The sequence below is a fragment of the Hetaerina americana genome, unplaced genomic scaffold (genome assembly GCF_022747635.1).
Source record: "Hetaerina americana unplaced genomic scaffold, ioHetAmer1.1.p SCAF_74, whole genome shotgun sequence".
In the NCBI taxonomy this organism is placed as follows: domain Eukaryota; kingdom Metazoa; phylum Arthropoda; class Insecta; order Odonata; family Calopterygidae; genus Hetaerina; species Hetaerina americana.
This window is the reverse complement of record NW_027287361.1, coordinates 572,798-589,817: the sequence shown is the minus strand read 5'-3', so window position 1 is coordinate 589,817 and position 17,020 is coordinate 572,798. Positions and strand designations below refer to the sequence as shown.

Here is a 17,020-nt window from a genome sequence, read left to right as displayed (position 1 = left end):
GATTCCCTTTTGCTATGACTCTCTACATATTTATACAAAGGCTTTCCTTGTTAGTATTGTGAAGACTAAACTTAAAGACCTTAAATTATGTTTTCATGCAGGATGATTCGCAGACCGCTACTTCTTGGCACAAAAAAACTTTGGTAAATTTTCATCACTTATGATGAAAATGAACTTTAAAACCTATACATTTGTAGGAATTTATAAGAGGGCTGTCCATAGCAATACACCCATAGATATAAGAATTGAAGTAATAAAATCAAAAAACCAGAGGAGACAGCATGGTCCCTCCTACGGCGGGCAACCAATAAAGGACAACGCAACAAGCACAGATGAATGAGCCAATTTATGGCCATTGGGGTGCCAAGGATGCTGCAATGTTAGGGATTTCACTGGAGGAAGTCAACCACATTCCCACCATGTGCGTATGAATGGAAAAAAAGGACTATTCTCCTTCCTCTGTTGATGTCACAAGTGGTCTCATGGGAATGCCATTATAACCCAGTAATCAAGCAGCAGTCAATGAACCAAAGCCAAAGGGTTCACCTCATCAAAAGCAATTCCAAGTCACTACTATGACAGGGAAAGAGTTGATGACTCTCCTATGAAACTGCAAAAACAGTCCACACAGTTCTTGAAAAAAGACAGCAACGTTAAGACTGAATGATGTGCAACAACTTTGAAGAAAGATTGCTTTGATTTAGCTGGCAAAGATGCGATTTTTCACCAAAAAAACGATCATCCAAATCAGCAGAATCACAAATTTCACAATATTTTATCACATTCATCATGCAACCCAGTTCTTGTATCTGGTGATTTTCTTCCTCTTTCCAAACCTGAAGGGAGATCAGCAAGGTGGAAGTGCAAACAGATGTTTATCACAGGCATTGAAATTTCTTTACCAATAGGATGCCAAAACCTGTCAAACATTGGCTACTTTGTTTATGACCAGGCGTGACAAAAATTGGAAAATAATGATATATTTTGGTATTTCAAGCTTTTAGTAGACACAGTTCAAATCAGTATCTTGCATAATACGAAAATTATGACATAGGAAGCAGAACATCAAAACAGCCTCATAATTAAGAATTTCTTTGGTTGAGAATTTCCTCGAATAATATAAAATCATAAATGAATAGCATTGAATATTGATGATTTTGTATAAACTTGGTATTTTCTGGGTTATCTCAAAACATTCCCAAACAGCTACTTAAAACTAATTAAAATCCTTACACTTACACAACTATAAAATGAATATTTCCTAAAACTTGATGAAACAAATCTGAATACTGTGAACTTTTATGTAACTATGTGCATAAAACTAATCTTTCCCGTTTAAAGTAATTGTATATTTGTACACAGATGGTAACTATAACTTCAGAATGATGAAATATAAATAAATTTTAGGATTTACCATATTACCTAATATATACATCTTTCACGTAGTGCATGGTCCATTACACAAAAAAGGACGTTTTCTTATAAGAGGGTAGTTGGAAAGGTATATGCATCAGTGCTCTCGAAAGGGCTCTGTGGTGCAGATGCCTCTCTGTTGTTCTTTACAAGTAATTATACGTGAAGATGGAAAAAATGGACTCTAGCAATGATTAAATACTTCGTAAAGAAAGGTATGAAAGCAAAGGAAATTCATGCTGACTTTCAGAATACTGCTCCTTCATATTCAATTGTCGTCAAGTGGACAAACAAGTTGAAGTTTGGTCGGGACAGCTTACATGATGATCTGCAGTGGTCAGCCAAAATGTGCTACCCCAGAAATTATTACTGAAGTGAATAAAATGGTCATGGAGGATCACAGACTGAAAGTACGAGAAATTGCTTAAGCTGTAGGGATGTTATCTGAACTGGCATAACACAATTTAACAGTAGAATTGGATGCGAAAATTTATCTACTAGATGGGTGCCATGACTCTTGATGCAGGATTATAAATGCATCAGAATGGAAATTTCAGAACCAAGTATGACCTGTTTTAAGAGCAACTGACATGATTTTCTCCGTAGGTTTGTGACCACAAATGACACTCGAGTACACTACTATACCCCACAGAAAAAACAGCAGTCAAAGCAGTGGAAATATGTTGATTCAAAACCACCAAAGAATGCAAAAGCAATATTGCCAGCCGAAAAGGTGATGGCTTCAGTTTTCTGGAATGCGAAAGGGATTCTGCTGATTGCTTATCTTCCCACTGGTCAAGGTTTCCCAGACAATACTACACTAACCTCCTGGAACAACTGCAGCAAAAGATGCATGAAAGCAGTCCAGGTGTGGCATTGTCTTGCATCAAGACAATGCACACCCACACATAAATGTCATTGCCATGGTGAAAAATACATGACAGGAATCGTTGCCACACCTGCCTTGTCTGATTTGGCTCCATCAAATTTCCATCTCTCCCCAAGCTCTAAATTTTTCTCAGTGGATGGAGATTCTCTTCCAACAAAGAACTAACAGCATAAGTAGACTGGTATTTAGAAGGCCTGAAGAAATCTAATTTTCAAGATGGGATTAAGACATTGGAACATCGCTGGGCTAAGTGCATTTATGTACAGGGAGACTACATGGAAAAATAAAAAAGTTTCACTGATGTAAGTCTTTTATTTCTATTCCATTCCGACAACTTTTTTAATGCCCTAACTTTCCTAATTCTTTCTCATTTCTTTCAACCAAAATTTTTATCTTTCACATGACTAAATAGTTCCCAGTTTCATAGTTATAGGCAGATACTACTCAGAGGTACTTAACATGAAATGCATATCTTAAATATATTTAATGTTAGTTACTTGAAAATCCAAACACTGGATTAATAACTAAACAGCAGAATTTACGTTAAATTTGGAAAAATGTCACCCGTGTGGCAGGGCAGAGCTGCCATCAATGAACCGTGTAATGAAATTTGATAGTTTTAATACGTAGTTATTTCATTTAAATGAAGCCTTAATTTGCTGTACCACATTCCACACAATTCAATTCGTATGCTTGCTTGATGAGCTTGGATAAAACTTAAATTTGCTTTAAAAAAGGTGGTATTTAATGTTTTTTTTATAAATTACATTTACTCTGTATTCAAAATGAGTAAATGTAAATATCATTGAGGCCATGCAGTTAACTAATTATGCTAATTAAATATTTTTTAAAGCTTTTAATTATGCATAAAATACTTATAATAATGATTCTCAAATTAATGATTCATATACCGAAAGTATTAAAAGTATAATTTTTATATTTTGCATAAAAACCACAATTTTACAGATTACAGGATATACTGATAGCATTAACAGAATTAATAAAATATATTGGTGGCAGCCATGTCTTATAGTGTTGAGGAACAGGAAAGGAGAAATATTTGACATATCTACATTCAAGATGTATGTACACATCAGCAAGATTCACAAGCAAAATTAACCATTGATGGTGTAGTTTTGGTATTTAAGTATAAAAAAGGATAAATGTGCATAATATCTAGATGTGTGGTCATTTAGTAGCCAACCAAGGTTTGCTTTAGGCAAAAAATAAGATGGAACACTAAAAGAATGTTCACTCAGAAACTCCTACGGTATGTAAATATTTAATTATCTCCCAAAAGCATTCCCATTACAATGGATACTTAAGTGCCACCAAATAACTTATTTGCCTTTGGAGCTAAAAGTATTCATTCACTTCAGCTTTGTTCATATCACAATAATGATGGTTCTGAGATATTTTCAAGAATACACCCAATTTCAACTTCTGATTTACAAGTCCAATGTTTTGTTTTAATTAGTAAATTTACCTTGGGTAAAAGAGAACTTAAATAGGAGAAGTGTGCTTATAACAAATACTATTTTTCCCCATTATTCTTTATATTTATAGAGACTTAAGTTCACATTGCCAATCTATTAGTGCCACTACATTTGAATGCTGATTTTCCATTGAAATGTTAACCTTTTTGATGTTCTCTCCCTCATAATTACTTTAAGTTGCTTTCAACTTTGATTTTATAATCTCCCTAATATCATTTGAATAACTGCAATTGACATGAAAAATATACAGCCTCCACCTACAGCACTGAACCAAGCCAGAGCATACACAACATACAGGATGATCAGATAGTGGCTATTTCTCTTTTACCTAAGACAGTTTGAAACCATTCTTTTAAGTATTAATGTGAAAGAAACAAATTATATAACATATCAAAGTGTTTAACCTATGCTGGACATGCAACTTTATGCAATAATCCTACGAGATATGTGATTTTTTAAATGTATCAATTACTGATTGCATACAATTTTGGAATAGCTGTGCATCAATATATAAAGCAAAATTTTGCAGTTGGAAATCAAGCAATCTCTATTTTCCTCATAAGTGATCATAATGTAATTCTTTAATTTCAAGGAATATGGGTAGAAGCAGTGGGGGAGATGATGCTAAAATAAATTCAGGAGAAAAATCACCTTAGTTTTGGTAAAAACTAGGTGTTAAAAGAAAATTTTTAGCAGAAAACTTTCATGTCTCATCATTAATCCAAAAAAAGTCAAAGGCATCAGATATGTAACAGGATAGGATATTTATTGATCATCACTGGGGCCTACAACATGTACTGCATAAGTATAAAGATCAACCCACAACATCATTTTAACATGGTTATTGACATGGTTGGCCCAACGGATATTAAAAATGGCCATTATTGTACGAAATATACTTTTATATTTCATGCCCTCTGAGAGATTGATGTTATTTTCCTGTTGTCATAAACCTAAGGTGGTTTTCTAGGGATGGTAGTCGAAAAATATTGGGGGAGGCAAAAGAGTGAACAAAAAAATGAGCGAATTTTCAGACATTAGTAGGCATCAAAAGTGAGGCATCTTCGTCACCAAACTGGCTTCTGACGAGCAGGCATGGATCAAACAGGGCAGGGTAGATATGGCTGCCACCCCCAAAATGCTTTCATACACTCCTCAGTCGTCTAAGTTCTGACTAAGCAGGAAGTTTGCAGCAAGGTTTTCATTCTTTTCACATGCAAAATATGCTTGAACCACCAAATGTTCTGGAAATCCTAGGGCCTTTAACTGTAATTTAAAGGAAAAATTATTTACTTGAGTTACTTACAAAATATCTCAACTGAGGAGCACATTAATAAATACTTTAACTGTAGCATAATTATTGTAGATATTACATTATGATTTATATAAAAACAATCATAAATTCACAATACACTGAGGGTTAACTGCATCGGCTCTTATTTTTTTATTAAAATAAGTTCACAAGGGTTAAGTGCAAGCTGAAGTGAATTTCAAACATTGTACCTCCCTGAACACTAAGATGAATTTCTATAAGTCTACCTTAATAGTTGTCTAAATGACTTTCATGAGCATATTCAGAAAATTATGTCACATTAGCATAAAAACTCCAAGGAGTGACTGAGATTGGTTGTGTTAACTAAACATCAACATATTAACATGTTTATGAAGAGGAGTAAGTCAACATCAGTAGTACTCATACAGTAACAGTTTCATCCTCCAAATCTTATATGTATGATGTAGCTTCATGTTCTGGTATCTATCCATATTGATTGGCTTTTTGATGATGCAGAATGCAAAACAATAAGAGGTTTCACCTCTCCACTGTTGCAAGTACAGGTATAAACCAGGCCACATAAATTTCGACAAAAGGAAAGTGACTCCAATGAGAGCTGAATCTACCGCAGGCTCATTCGAGAGACAACAGAGAAAACAAAATGCCCAGAAAACTACAGCAAAAGGACAGATACCTACTCCTCAATACAAGCAAGAGGATTTTCAAGCCCCTAAGTCCATCTTGAGATCCAACCAATCAAGGATAAGAACAACAGTCTGCACCCATGCAAGAGTCATTGATTGATACTGCTTGATTTCCTCTGGCATGAAGATTTTAGTAGAGTGGTTGGAGAAAATATCATCAAAAAATAGCTCAATGTGAAGGGAATCCATAAATGAAGCAGCTAAATAAATATTTAAAAAACCCATGAAATCCTTGAAACCAATCCAAACTTAATGGCTTAAAGTAAGAAAACTTTGGTAAAAATATCATAAATTCATTATTTAACATGACGCTCTTCAACAAAATACAAGAATTAAGGTTTGCTTCAAACTAGTAAGCAAATTGCAATCTTTTGTACCTTTCGGCTTCCAATCAGGTAGTTCACATTAAAGTCTCCAATGAATTATTTTTCCCTTACTGGAGCAAAATGTTTTACCCACCTAAAAAACATTAAGGTACACGCTGAAGTCTCCAAATGAAATCACATAATAAAGATTTTTTTGGCCAAAAAGAAACATATGCAGCAATAGACACATTCAAATTGGAGATGGTTCTCCAGGTTCCATGGATTTTTAAAGCATTAAGCTGCTTCATCTTTGGATTTCCAACCACATTTATTTGTCTAATTCATCCCTTCAATGATGGAATCAAGATATAGAGAAAGACTATTTTTAAAATGCTAAAGGGGTGTTATTATTTGGCAGTAAACTGTTTAATATGGTTTACAGACTTAACATTGTCATATCTTTTAGCTTCGCCTAGCCAAGACACAACCTGACATCCCACACCACATTTAACTAATATTCACTTCCACATGCATTCTACCTCCATTCATTCCATCCAACATGCCTATCCTTTTGCACCTTATTCCTAATCTGCCAAACATTCTTCCCCTATCAAAGCCATCCTTTCACCTATCAAAATTCTCTGCATTCACCTTCCCAGCCTCCTTAAAATTTCTCCCAGAAATCCTCTCTCCTTCCCCACCATGTCTTTTGATTATTTTGTTTTCTTATACATCCATTTTACCTTTTTCATCCTTCTCCACACTCAAATCTCAATAACCTACCAATTAATGTCATCCACCTTGCGTTAATAACCAAGTTTCCATACGATACAAAAAGCACTCCATATCAAAGTTATGATGAATCTTTTCTTAACACCCTCACTCAAGGTCACCATTATCAATTCCCTACTCCATGTGGAAGCTTCTTTGCCTAATGCAATTCCTCTTTTTATTTCTCAGCTACCATTTTGGTCCAATTATCCAGTATACCATTTTGGTCCAATAAACCTCCAAGAAAAGTAAATTGCTCCAACTGATCTATTTTTTGCCCTCCTATTTGAATGTTTACATTAGCCTTCCTCTTTCTCAAAAACCTGATAAACTTGGTTTCATTACACTTATTCTTATCCCATACCTAATAAACTGATTTTCTAATGCACTTATCAATGATTGAAACCTCTTGGCGACTGGTTAAGTGAAGCTTGATCATCCACAAATTTGATTTTAAGACTTCCACTTTTTCCTCTATCCATTTCCCATTCCTATCACTATTACCCTCACAAATATATTATAAAGAACAGATGATGATGGGTATACCTGTTTCAATCCTCTGCCAAGAACTGACTATCCTGACTTGCCCTTCACAGCAAAAACCCAAGCAGTCTGAGGCATGTTAAGGTTGCATATAATTCACCTATCACTCCAGTCCATTCCTATCTTCTGCATTCCATTCATTACTAGTAGTAGTTTTTAGGGGAGGTGACCAACGGCTGAGGTCATTTGCGCCATTAGGGATGGTGAGGAAAGAATGAAGGGTGGAGAGAAACATGACATCGGCATTAGCCTTCTCTTAACGAAAGGCACCAAGGGGTCCGCAGGTTAATGACCAATCCAACAGACAGCGTACTCACTGAAAGTGCTCTCCATATAAACCTCAAGTAGGGATAACTGCAAAATATCTGCCGCCTCTGGGATTTGAACCCAGACCCTCTGGGTGGGAAGCCAGAACATTAGCCACCACACCATCCCAATCCCCTCATTCATTACTTCTACCCAATTCACTATATTAATGCCTTCTCAAAATCTTCATTAGAACTACATCCTAATTGTACTATATGTTCCTCTCTATTAGTGACCTCATTAGTGACTATGACAACACAAGTACCTCTCCCCTTCCTAAAAACAAACTGATCATCTCTATCCCACTCAAGTCATCACTTGCCTTCCTCCCCATTCATTTATTCATGATCCTAAGAAGCACCTTAGCTATGTGTGAGATCAAACATTGTTCTATCGTCCTCGCATACAGCTGCCTTCCTAATATTTTAGCAAGGAAATATCCCTCATAAAATCTTGTGGCCAAATTACTTCACCATAGACCCTTAAGTATTTCTATGAGGATGTAATATATCCTCAACACCTTATTTGATGGAAATAGGGTGCTATTTAAACCATAATATTTGTAAAAATTAACAGTAATGAACTAGGAAGGCCACCATTATTTTAAAAAATGGCGCGAGCATTAAAATGCCTAATTTAAAATACTACATCACTTAATTGAATACCATCAAAATGATTTAAAAACTTATACTATCTAATTCTCCACTGTTTTCCTTCAAGGATTGAACAATGAATTGAATTGAACATCACAAAATCTCATAAATTCTTCACTCACTTTTTTGTACAAACTAAGTGTTCATTTGAAATAATCAATCCCATTAAAGTAACCAATTAATCATCCTCAAAGTGTGCAGTTCTTTTTAAATTGCCATTACCATAGAAAAATTTCCTCTGTCATCATTTTATTACTAGATGCTGACAGTAGTATTAATACACATAGTCTGGACTTGAACTTACCCTTTCGATAGCCTCTTTGTCTTGAGGAGTAATTTGAATTAGACTTGACTGGAACAAACCAGCCCCAGCTCCACCTATTGAAGAAATTAAATTGAGACATTAAAATTTGAAACGGGTATTAATGTTCAAATTACCGACCATTATAATCATTAAGTTTCAAAGGCTAAATCTTAATTATTTTCCATAAGTATATGCTGAAATTTGAAATAATTATGTTTTCGGAGGAGTTGAACAAAGAGGCCCAGTCTCGTCAAATTTCAAACTCATTATCTAGATAAAATTAAATGCTACAAGCAAACTTTAAATTATTTACTTACGAATGGCTTTGTGCAGTTCAAAAATTGGTAATAATAAATATATATGCTAACATTGTGTCACACCTTGCATGAGTTTGTTACAGTAAATTTTTCACAGAGGAATGTATGATATTTAACATTTCGTTTTCTGTAATTTTTTCCATGCAAAATTATCTAGAAATACCTAAAAGAGAGTATGTTAACTGCACAATTTTCTGTTATGCATGCAGTACACCATTGCTGTAATTGCTTTCAGGAATATACTTGTGCATAACAACTACTGATAATCAGTCCATATATCATAGTTCAATTAAACTTCACAAGTAATTCTGTTTTTTAGAGTAAAAATTCTAAAATTTTCTAAAAAGAACACAAATGAAATAAATGCAACATCAATGGCATTCTGTGAGAGCAGCATACTACGCAGAAGATTGTATTAAATTAATTCAAAGGGTACTAAGTGATAAAATAAAAGAGACAGGAGCATAACATGAGGAGAAAATTTAGAGAATGTCTGCATTAATTATTACATTCTTTTGCTTATGAATTTAAAGTTACAATACTCCATTGAGTGCAATAAAAAGTAAGAAATAAGCAGAACACCACTCAAATCGAATTCAGCGCCTCAAAATAATGAGCTAATTATCAATAAAACTACATCTAATATTAAGCTAATAATGGTTTTAATTTTGCTTTTTTTGATCATGCTGCATAACCTGGGACACTGGCTGGTTACTTAAGTGTTCTATCTTCAAGGCCATTTTCGTATCTCTACAATGTGCAAATGTAAGGAAAGCAGTGTATCATCAAGCACCAACTCAATCACATTAATACAATTAAAAATAAATTGATCCGCACCGAGAAAATCACTTAAGAATTATAACATAATTACCACAAATATAGTTGTACATAATTTTTCCGTCAAAACACTTTAGTTTAATTCCTAGGAATGGATAGTTAATTAGTTGGACATAATTTAAATGTGACATGTAATTCACCTTATAATGTGTTGATCACATTAATTGGCAGGATTTATAGTGTACATACATCAAAGTTAGTTCCAAACAAATTTCTTACAATGCTGCCAGTAATCATGCATTTTGGCATCACTAAGTTGCCTCCAAGGAGAGAACCTGAATATGACCAGTTAGTTTACAAATCCTTGTAACTTGCACCCATGGAGTCTGCTAATGTGCAGCACTTTTTCATCATCTACATGACAGCACACACAAATTTAAACGCTTAAAAAATTACAAGACACTGGTTTGCCCCAGCATTCAGAGGGTTTGTGCATAGGCTTGCAACTCTAAGAAATTGGGCCCTGGAGAGATAAAATGACTATACCATGCATTAAAGTTTACAACTCCCAACAGATTGCTGTGGTCAAATGTCACTCCATTAAGCCAATTATCCTCTTTTATGTCTTAGCTAACTTAGCTTAAAGGGTGGCATGGCATTCCTGTGTATTATGAAATTGAGATAACCTCCTCTTCCACATTAAGTGCTGTAACATTTATGCTGAGACAAAGAACTTTTAACGCAACTTCCCAATTTATTTTGGGCAAAAAGAACCTGTTGCTCCCTATATGGACTTGCTGTTAGTAAGTTGGTATGAGAGAACACACCTGGGACTATTCACAAACAAGTTGCACAGATTGTGAATTCCATCAAATTTAACATTGGAATTTAGAGACATAGCTCTACAGGTACAGAACTATTAATGCACCATTATACATATAAGACTTCATCCACTAGAATAAGCTTGATGGTTCAAATTTTAGCATTTCATCACATCATAAGAAGTAACTATGTAACTTTGACATCAACAAGAGCAACATTACTATTCCTCTTTTTGAAATTATGTAGTAAAACTGAAGGCTCTTATAGACTCATCATGAGCAGCTGTGGATCTAGTTTTACAACAGATAAACTTTTGTGACACAATGAGATAAGTTCAAGTAAAAGACACAACAGTATAACACTTTAAACAACCATTTTAAAGATGTTACAGTATCCTATGGTGGATAGTGCAATCAAAATATAGGTTTTAGTGATTTAAAAACCACCTAAGGGAGATCATGAAAGTCAGAAATATACTGTGGCACAGACTAGAGTACTAAACACTGCTAATGCATTCTAAAATTGCAGCTTTAAATATAAGCAACAATGATAAACATTAATTATAGGTGAGAATGAAGAACAAGCTTTCCTGTAAAAATGAAAACTTTCCAATATCTCTTACAGGATAACAGAGACAAAAACTCACACAATTTGCCACTTTTCCAAGAGTTTTTACCTCTTTTACTACATAACATTACCACCACATTACACCTGAATCTGTGATTTATGTCTCTTACAGGCTTCACTTTGTTCCATTAAATATCAACATAAAATGGAAATTTTTACATTGTATCACAAATATTGTAATAACTTAACTCAAAGTGTGTTACACTTCTTACAAAACATGATGTCTTCTCTACATTTGCATAATTTATAATAACAGTATCAATCATTTTTTTTCTGCTTCATAGCAAACACTCAACCGAATACATTCACCAATGCTAATTTCATTCAAATCAACTTTGTGATATTTTTTCATTGAATGTGATATGAGTAAAAAAATTAGAATATGAATAAAAATATTAAATTAGCCATAAATTATTAAAATATGTCAATGTTACAGCTATATAGAATGATGGCTGGATCTTCCTTCTCAATGCCAGTAAATCCCATTTTTCATTTCAAATTAATGATTTATTTTTTGATTACACATTTTTAGTATTTTCCATGCATTATCGGGGTGGTCACAGACTCAAGAATTTCATATTTAAATTATATATTTAATGACTTTCTGGATTCATCTGCTGAGTTAATTAAAATTATAATTTTTGCAGCCAGAAAATGCAGAACTGAATGGAAAAAATTAGGACTCATTTTTTTCATGCCATGCCAGTATGCTTTGATTAGTAGGCATGGCTGTGGGCATTGAATTATGGAAGGAGGTTTTTTCTTGCAAACCCAGTCATGGATATATGGCTGTAAAACTTCAGTGAAATGGATGATGATGCTTTGGCATATAAATTAATTGAGGCAGCCTTGATCCTCAGAAAACTGATCAATAATATAACACCTTGAGCTCTTAAGTAAGAAAAACTTGAGACATGCAATTTTTAAAATGACTTTAAAGAAGTCTTCCACTGGTAGGTCTCTTGAGCTACTAACGTGAAGAATGGCACTAACATACACACCTCTATGAATGAAACAGCAGTTAATACAATGACTACTAATTGATCTATACCTGATATCCCCAACGACATCCCTACATTTCATGACACAGACATTTGTGCAATGTCATTAGACGAGAGATTTAAAAAAATGTTTCTTAAAAGAGAAAGTTGAATAACTCACAAATTGTGCATGCTAAGGTATTTAATTATTGCTCTCCGTTCAGCACAAAAAATTTCTTAAATATCTCGGCAGAAGTGATGTAGCAAAAACTGTAGACATCATGAGATGGTATTTGATCTTCAATGTAATTCATGGGATAAAATTCATGATGAGTCATTACAGGCCATTTAAATTTGACCCTCACTCCAATTACGTCGACAACTTTAAGAACTTTTGGCCAAATGGCATTGTAGACAGTCATTTCATGTTTCCTAAAGATGCTATTTTGGAAAATTGTGCTTCCCAATTGCCTCTTAATGAGGTTGTAGACTCAAATCATACATGACTAACAATGAGTTTCCATACAGGGCAAACTTAGTTGTCCATTATGCATACTACAATTCAATGTGTAAGAAACGAAGTTTCCAAGTTAGAAATACTGTTTGAAGACTATTATCCTAACATTTTGTGCTTATCTGAGCAATAGTTAGTGAGCCAGGAATTATCCTTTTTTCATCTAACTGGTGAGAGAATTTCGGATGAGTTCTGTAGATCGGAGTTTTAAAATAGTGAGAGAGTCAGTGAGATCAAAGTTAAAATAGAGCCAAAATCAAAAAACATGAAGCATCACATTCTATTACCTGCAGCAGGCAGCTCCATGACATTTGGGTAGGAAGTTATATTACATTTCAGGGCTACCTTAGAATTAAATAAAATATCGTCAAGTTCCTGCAGTATGGTTGTAGTACTAGTAAGAACAAAATTCATGGCTAATTTACATTTTGTCACTGCTTTAAAAATTTTCAAAAAAACAGGGAACTCAAGGTCTAGTGTTTTCACTCCGATTATTCTTGGTAGTGTAGTACTTTTTATAACATTCTAATGTGTACATAAAACAAAATGTGCAAAACATGCAATTTAAATATAGAAAGAGGTGAAATTCAAAATCATGAAAAATATTGGTAAGATTTATACATCACTACTGCATAATGCTAGTCTATTACATTCTTTACACTGCATTTTGATGTTAACATGCATAAAAATAATTGCCAGAAATTATAATTTCTTTATGACAAGTTTTGTCTACACAGCATTCTTCAAGTCACGAAAGCAGTATGTAGCAAGAGGTGTAACATAACCATGAAGCAAGATAATGGAATCTATTTTGGAGAGATAAGTTTCAATATTTAAATGTTAATAGCACTTTCCATTGTGGTCAAGAATTGAGCAAGAAATATATTTCACGGGAAAAATCACACGGCAAAATCTAGAATATCAAAGGCATGTCTCCAGAGTAACATTTTTATAGTTCATAATAGCTCAACATTGTAGTTGGGGGACTAACTAGATCTTGTAAAAGAGTTCACCTATTTGGGAATGCTTTCAATGAGGGAGGGGAGAATGGTATAGCCATTAAAAGAAGAATTTAATTACATTAAGCAGTACTTACAAAGAGGTGATAGTTAATGGCTGTCGCCATAAGTAAATATCTACCGGAAGGACCAGTGAAGACTTTAATATGGAGTGTAGTTTTTTATGGTTTAGAAACTTGATCATTTAGACAGGAGGGCAAGCATAGATCCCTCTGAGATGTGGGTTTGGAGAAGGATGGAAAGGAAAATGAACATTCAAGTTCTAGGTATGGTATGGTAAGAGAGGTCGTTGGGAAAATTCAAATTAGGCAGGACAGATGGATGTAGAGGATAACAAGAAGCTATGGAATGCTGAAGATGGTAATGGATGGGAGAATACTGGGAAAGCAAAGTAGAGGGAGGAAAACAAAAGGTATTCTCAATGAAATTAAGGGAAGTGAAAAGTATGCAGGGATAAATAATAAGTTATTGTAATCTGTAGAATGGGATCTTGGGATATTTTGTATAATGTTAATTAAGGATTAGGAGTTACGTAGGGTTTACTCAGAGGATTTATCAAAAACCTACCCAAATGCAGTTGATTACTGCTAAAAAAAAATATTCTATTCTAATTAATTTTTAAGCTGGAAATGTGTAGAACTTTCAGACTATGGGATGAAGGAAAAATTTCCTTCTGACTGACTTAGGGCAGGGTCATTATACGACAGTTTTCTTCTGAGATTCCTTTCAAATATTACCTAATAATACCAAAAAGTACCCAACTGTGAATAGTTCTTTAAAAGATGCCACCAACAGTATTAAAATGACTGTGTTTCCCAGCCCATAAGATACTTTTTTACCTCCAAAATGTACTCTAAAACCAGCCGGTATCTTAAGGGTCGAGCATAAAAATGTTTCATTAGAATAATCACACGAGATATAAAAGGAGAAGATAGTCTTGCATTTTAACTGGAACCCCTGAATTATGTTTCAGAACAAGGACACAGTGCGCCTGAAAGGCATTTTGGCCCGACTGAGAAGCTGATACAAGAATGAAGGAAGCAGAAGATTAATTAGTGACTGCATACAGGAGTATTAAAACCTTACATTCATGGGCTCCTAAATGGTCTGAGCGCGAAGAACATGTAAAGAACTAGATAAAACACATGAGGAACAGGATTACTGTTTTAACAAAAATGATTTTAACAGAAGCAAGAAAATTGGTGACAGGTACTGGGTGCGTACAATAAGTACAGAGTAGTGGATTAAGGTCCAACCGGTCGGCTCAGTAGAGAGGTCACCCACCACTCAGGCGTACTTTAGTTCAGTTGCCTCCAGGCATGCATTGAGACTTGGTGGATTTTTGTGGCGAGCGATTGTTTGTGGTGTCGTCGCGGCAGCATGGAGCACACCGTTGAGCAACACTACACTATGAACTTTTGCATTTAACTCAGAAAATCCAAGTCGGCGACCCTTGAACTCATTAAACAGGCTTATGGAGATGATGCTTTAAGCCACACGAGAGTTTTTGAGAGGCACAAAATGTTTAAGGAAGGCTAGGAGCTTGTCGAAGACGAGCACCACGTTGGACGCCCAACGACCGCTTGAACCAATGCTCAGGTGGCCATAGTGAAAAAAGTTTTGGACTCTAACAGCTGTTTAACCATCGCCCTTATCAGTGAGGAGACCTGCCTTTCAATTGGAACCGTCCACAGCATTGTAACAGAGGATCTTGCGATGAGGAAAGTGTGCGCGAAGCAGGTGCCGAAAGTCTTGAGTAAGGAACAAAAACTGTCACAGGTGGAAATTTTGGACATTCAGGAAAATGAGGATTTTCTCGAAAATGTTATTACCTCAAAGGATATCGGTTCGACTTCATCGAGGTGGTTCAAGCGGTAACGACAGAGGCTCTCAACAGTATTCCGGAAACTGACTTCCAGCGGGCATTTGCCAAGTGGCAGTTGCGCTGAACTACAGGTGTATCAATGCAGGAGGAATGTATCTTGAATATTATGAAGTAATTGTAATGACAATTGCAATAAATTTTGATTTTTGGAACCAGTCCCGATACTCGAAGTAAGGACCCTGTATATCTATTGCCAATTTTTCTGGTATGCTAATAGATGTATGAAGATAAATTGTCTCTGCATGTATACCAGAACTACAATACCAAACAAACTGCCACATAAATATGAAAGAAAGATTTAAGAATTCCAGATTGAAAATAACTGCGTGTATGATTTTTGCAGCAATTGAAATCAATTTCTGGGGTTCTACAATGAATGGCCATTTATGTAGTTGCTAATTTTTTTAATGCAACAATTATAATTTCTTCATATAAGTGTCAACATCAAAACACTTTTGTTCTGATTTCAGAATTTATTTTAATGTCTAACTTGAAAAATCATACGAGCATGTAATGCACCTCTATGCATCTTATGCTTCGAGAAATAAGGTATGTAACATTGTGACATTAATATTTAATGAAAATGTCTTATTGACTTATTAAAAGACGAAATTCAATTCCACCCATAGCTTCTGCACTACAACATTTAAAATACAAGAGACTAGTGGCTAGCAAATTTGCCACAATTTTGGAGATTTTAAGTGATATTTGGCAATTTTTTGCTACTTCAGTGTCATCTATCAAGATCTTTGCTTAAAAAAATATTGCAGGTATCCTCCAAGGCTCACCTGAAAGAGAAGACTGAAAACCCAATTGTGGAAATAAACTATCAAAAATTCACTCCTCTCATTACAAAGCATATGCATGCATCCTTTTATTTTCACGAATTTCTGTACCATTCCAAAGTTATTGCCAGCAAAATTAGTAAACTGGAGTCCTATTGCCAAGCAGTTTGACTGTACTGGCAGGGATTCACCATATACAGGGAAAAAATTTTGTTGACTCATGCTAAAATGATATGTAGGCAGAGACCAATGAATAAAAAGGGATAATTAATATTATCCCTTTTTGTTCATTGGCCCTTCATCCCTAGAGAACAACTGTTTACATAATTTGAACGACACTCTCAACAAAGGAATTGTTTGAATTAATATTTGTTTAGTAGTTTGAAAATACTATGCCATGACATGTCTGCTCACTTTATAATTACATTCGTAGTCATAACGAGTTTATTTTAAATTTTTATTGGCAATTATTAGGCTTTTGCATAGATGACTATATTCTTTTAATAATTACCAAACTTTATTGACCTATGGAATAAAACTGAACTATTATTCTAAGGTTAAAGGGCTTGGTCACAATAAGATCATTAGGATTAGGTCATTGCTTTGTCCTCAAGTAAGTGGAAAAATGAGCACAGTG

General features: G+C 34.7%; 1 protein-coding gene across 2 annotated transcripts in view; it reads right to left on the bottom strand.

Moving 5' to 3' along the window:
- Positions 1-3,219: 3,219 nt before the first annotated feature.
- Positions 3,220-17,020, bottom strand: part of Rad23 (UV excision repair protein Rad23) — a 42,412-nt gene continuing 28,611 nt past the window's right edge. For both annotated transcript variants that reach the window (XM_071596064.1, XM_071596065.1), the window contains 2 exons: positions 8,658-8,731; positions 3,220-5,064 (listed from right to left, as the gene is read on the bottom strand). In XM_071596064.1, the coding sequence (XP_071452165.1) occupies positions 4,954-5,064; positions 8,658-8,731 (185 nt within the window). In that variant the 3' untranslated portion in view covers positions 3,220-4,953. The remainder of the gene's footprint in view (positions 5,065-8,657; positions 8,732-17,020) is intronic.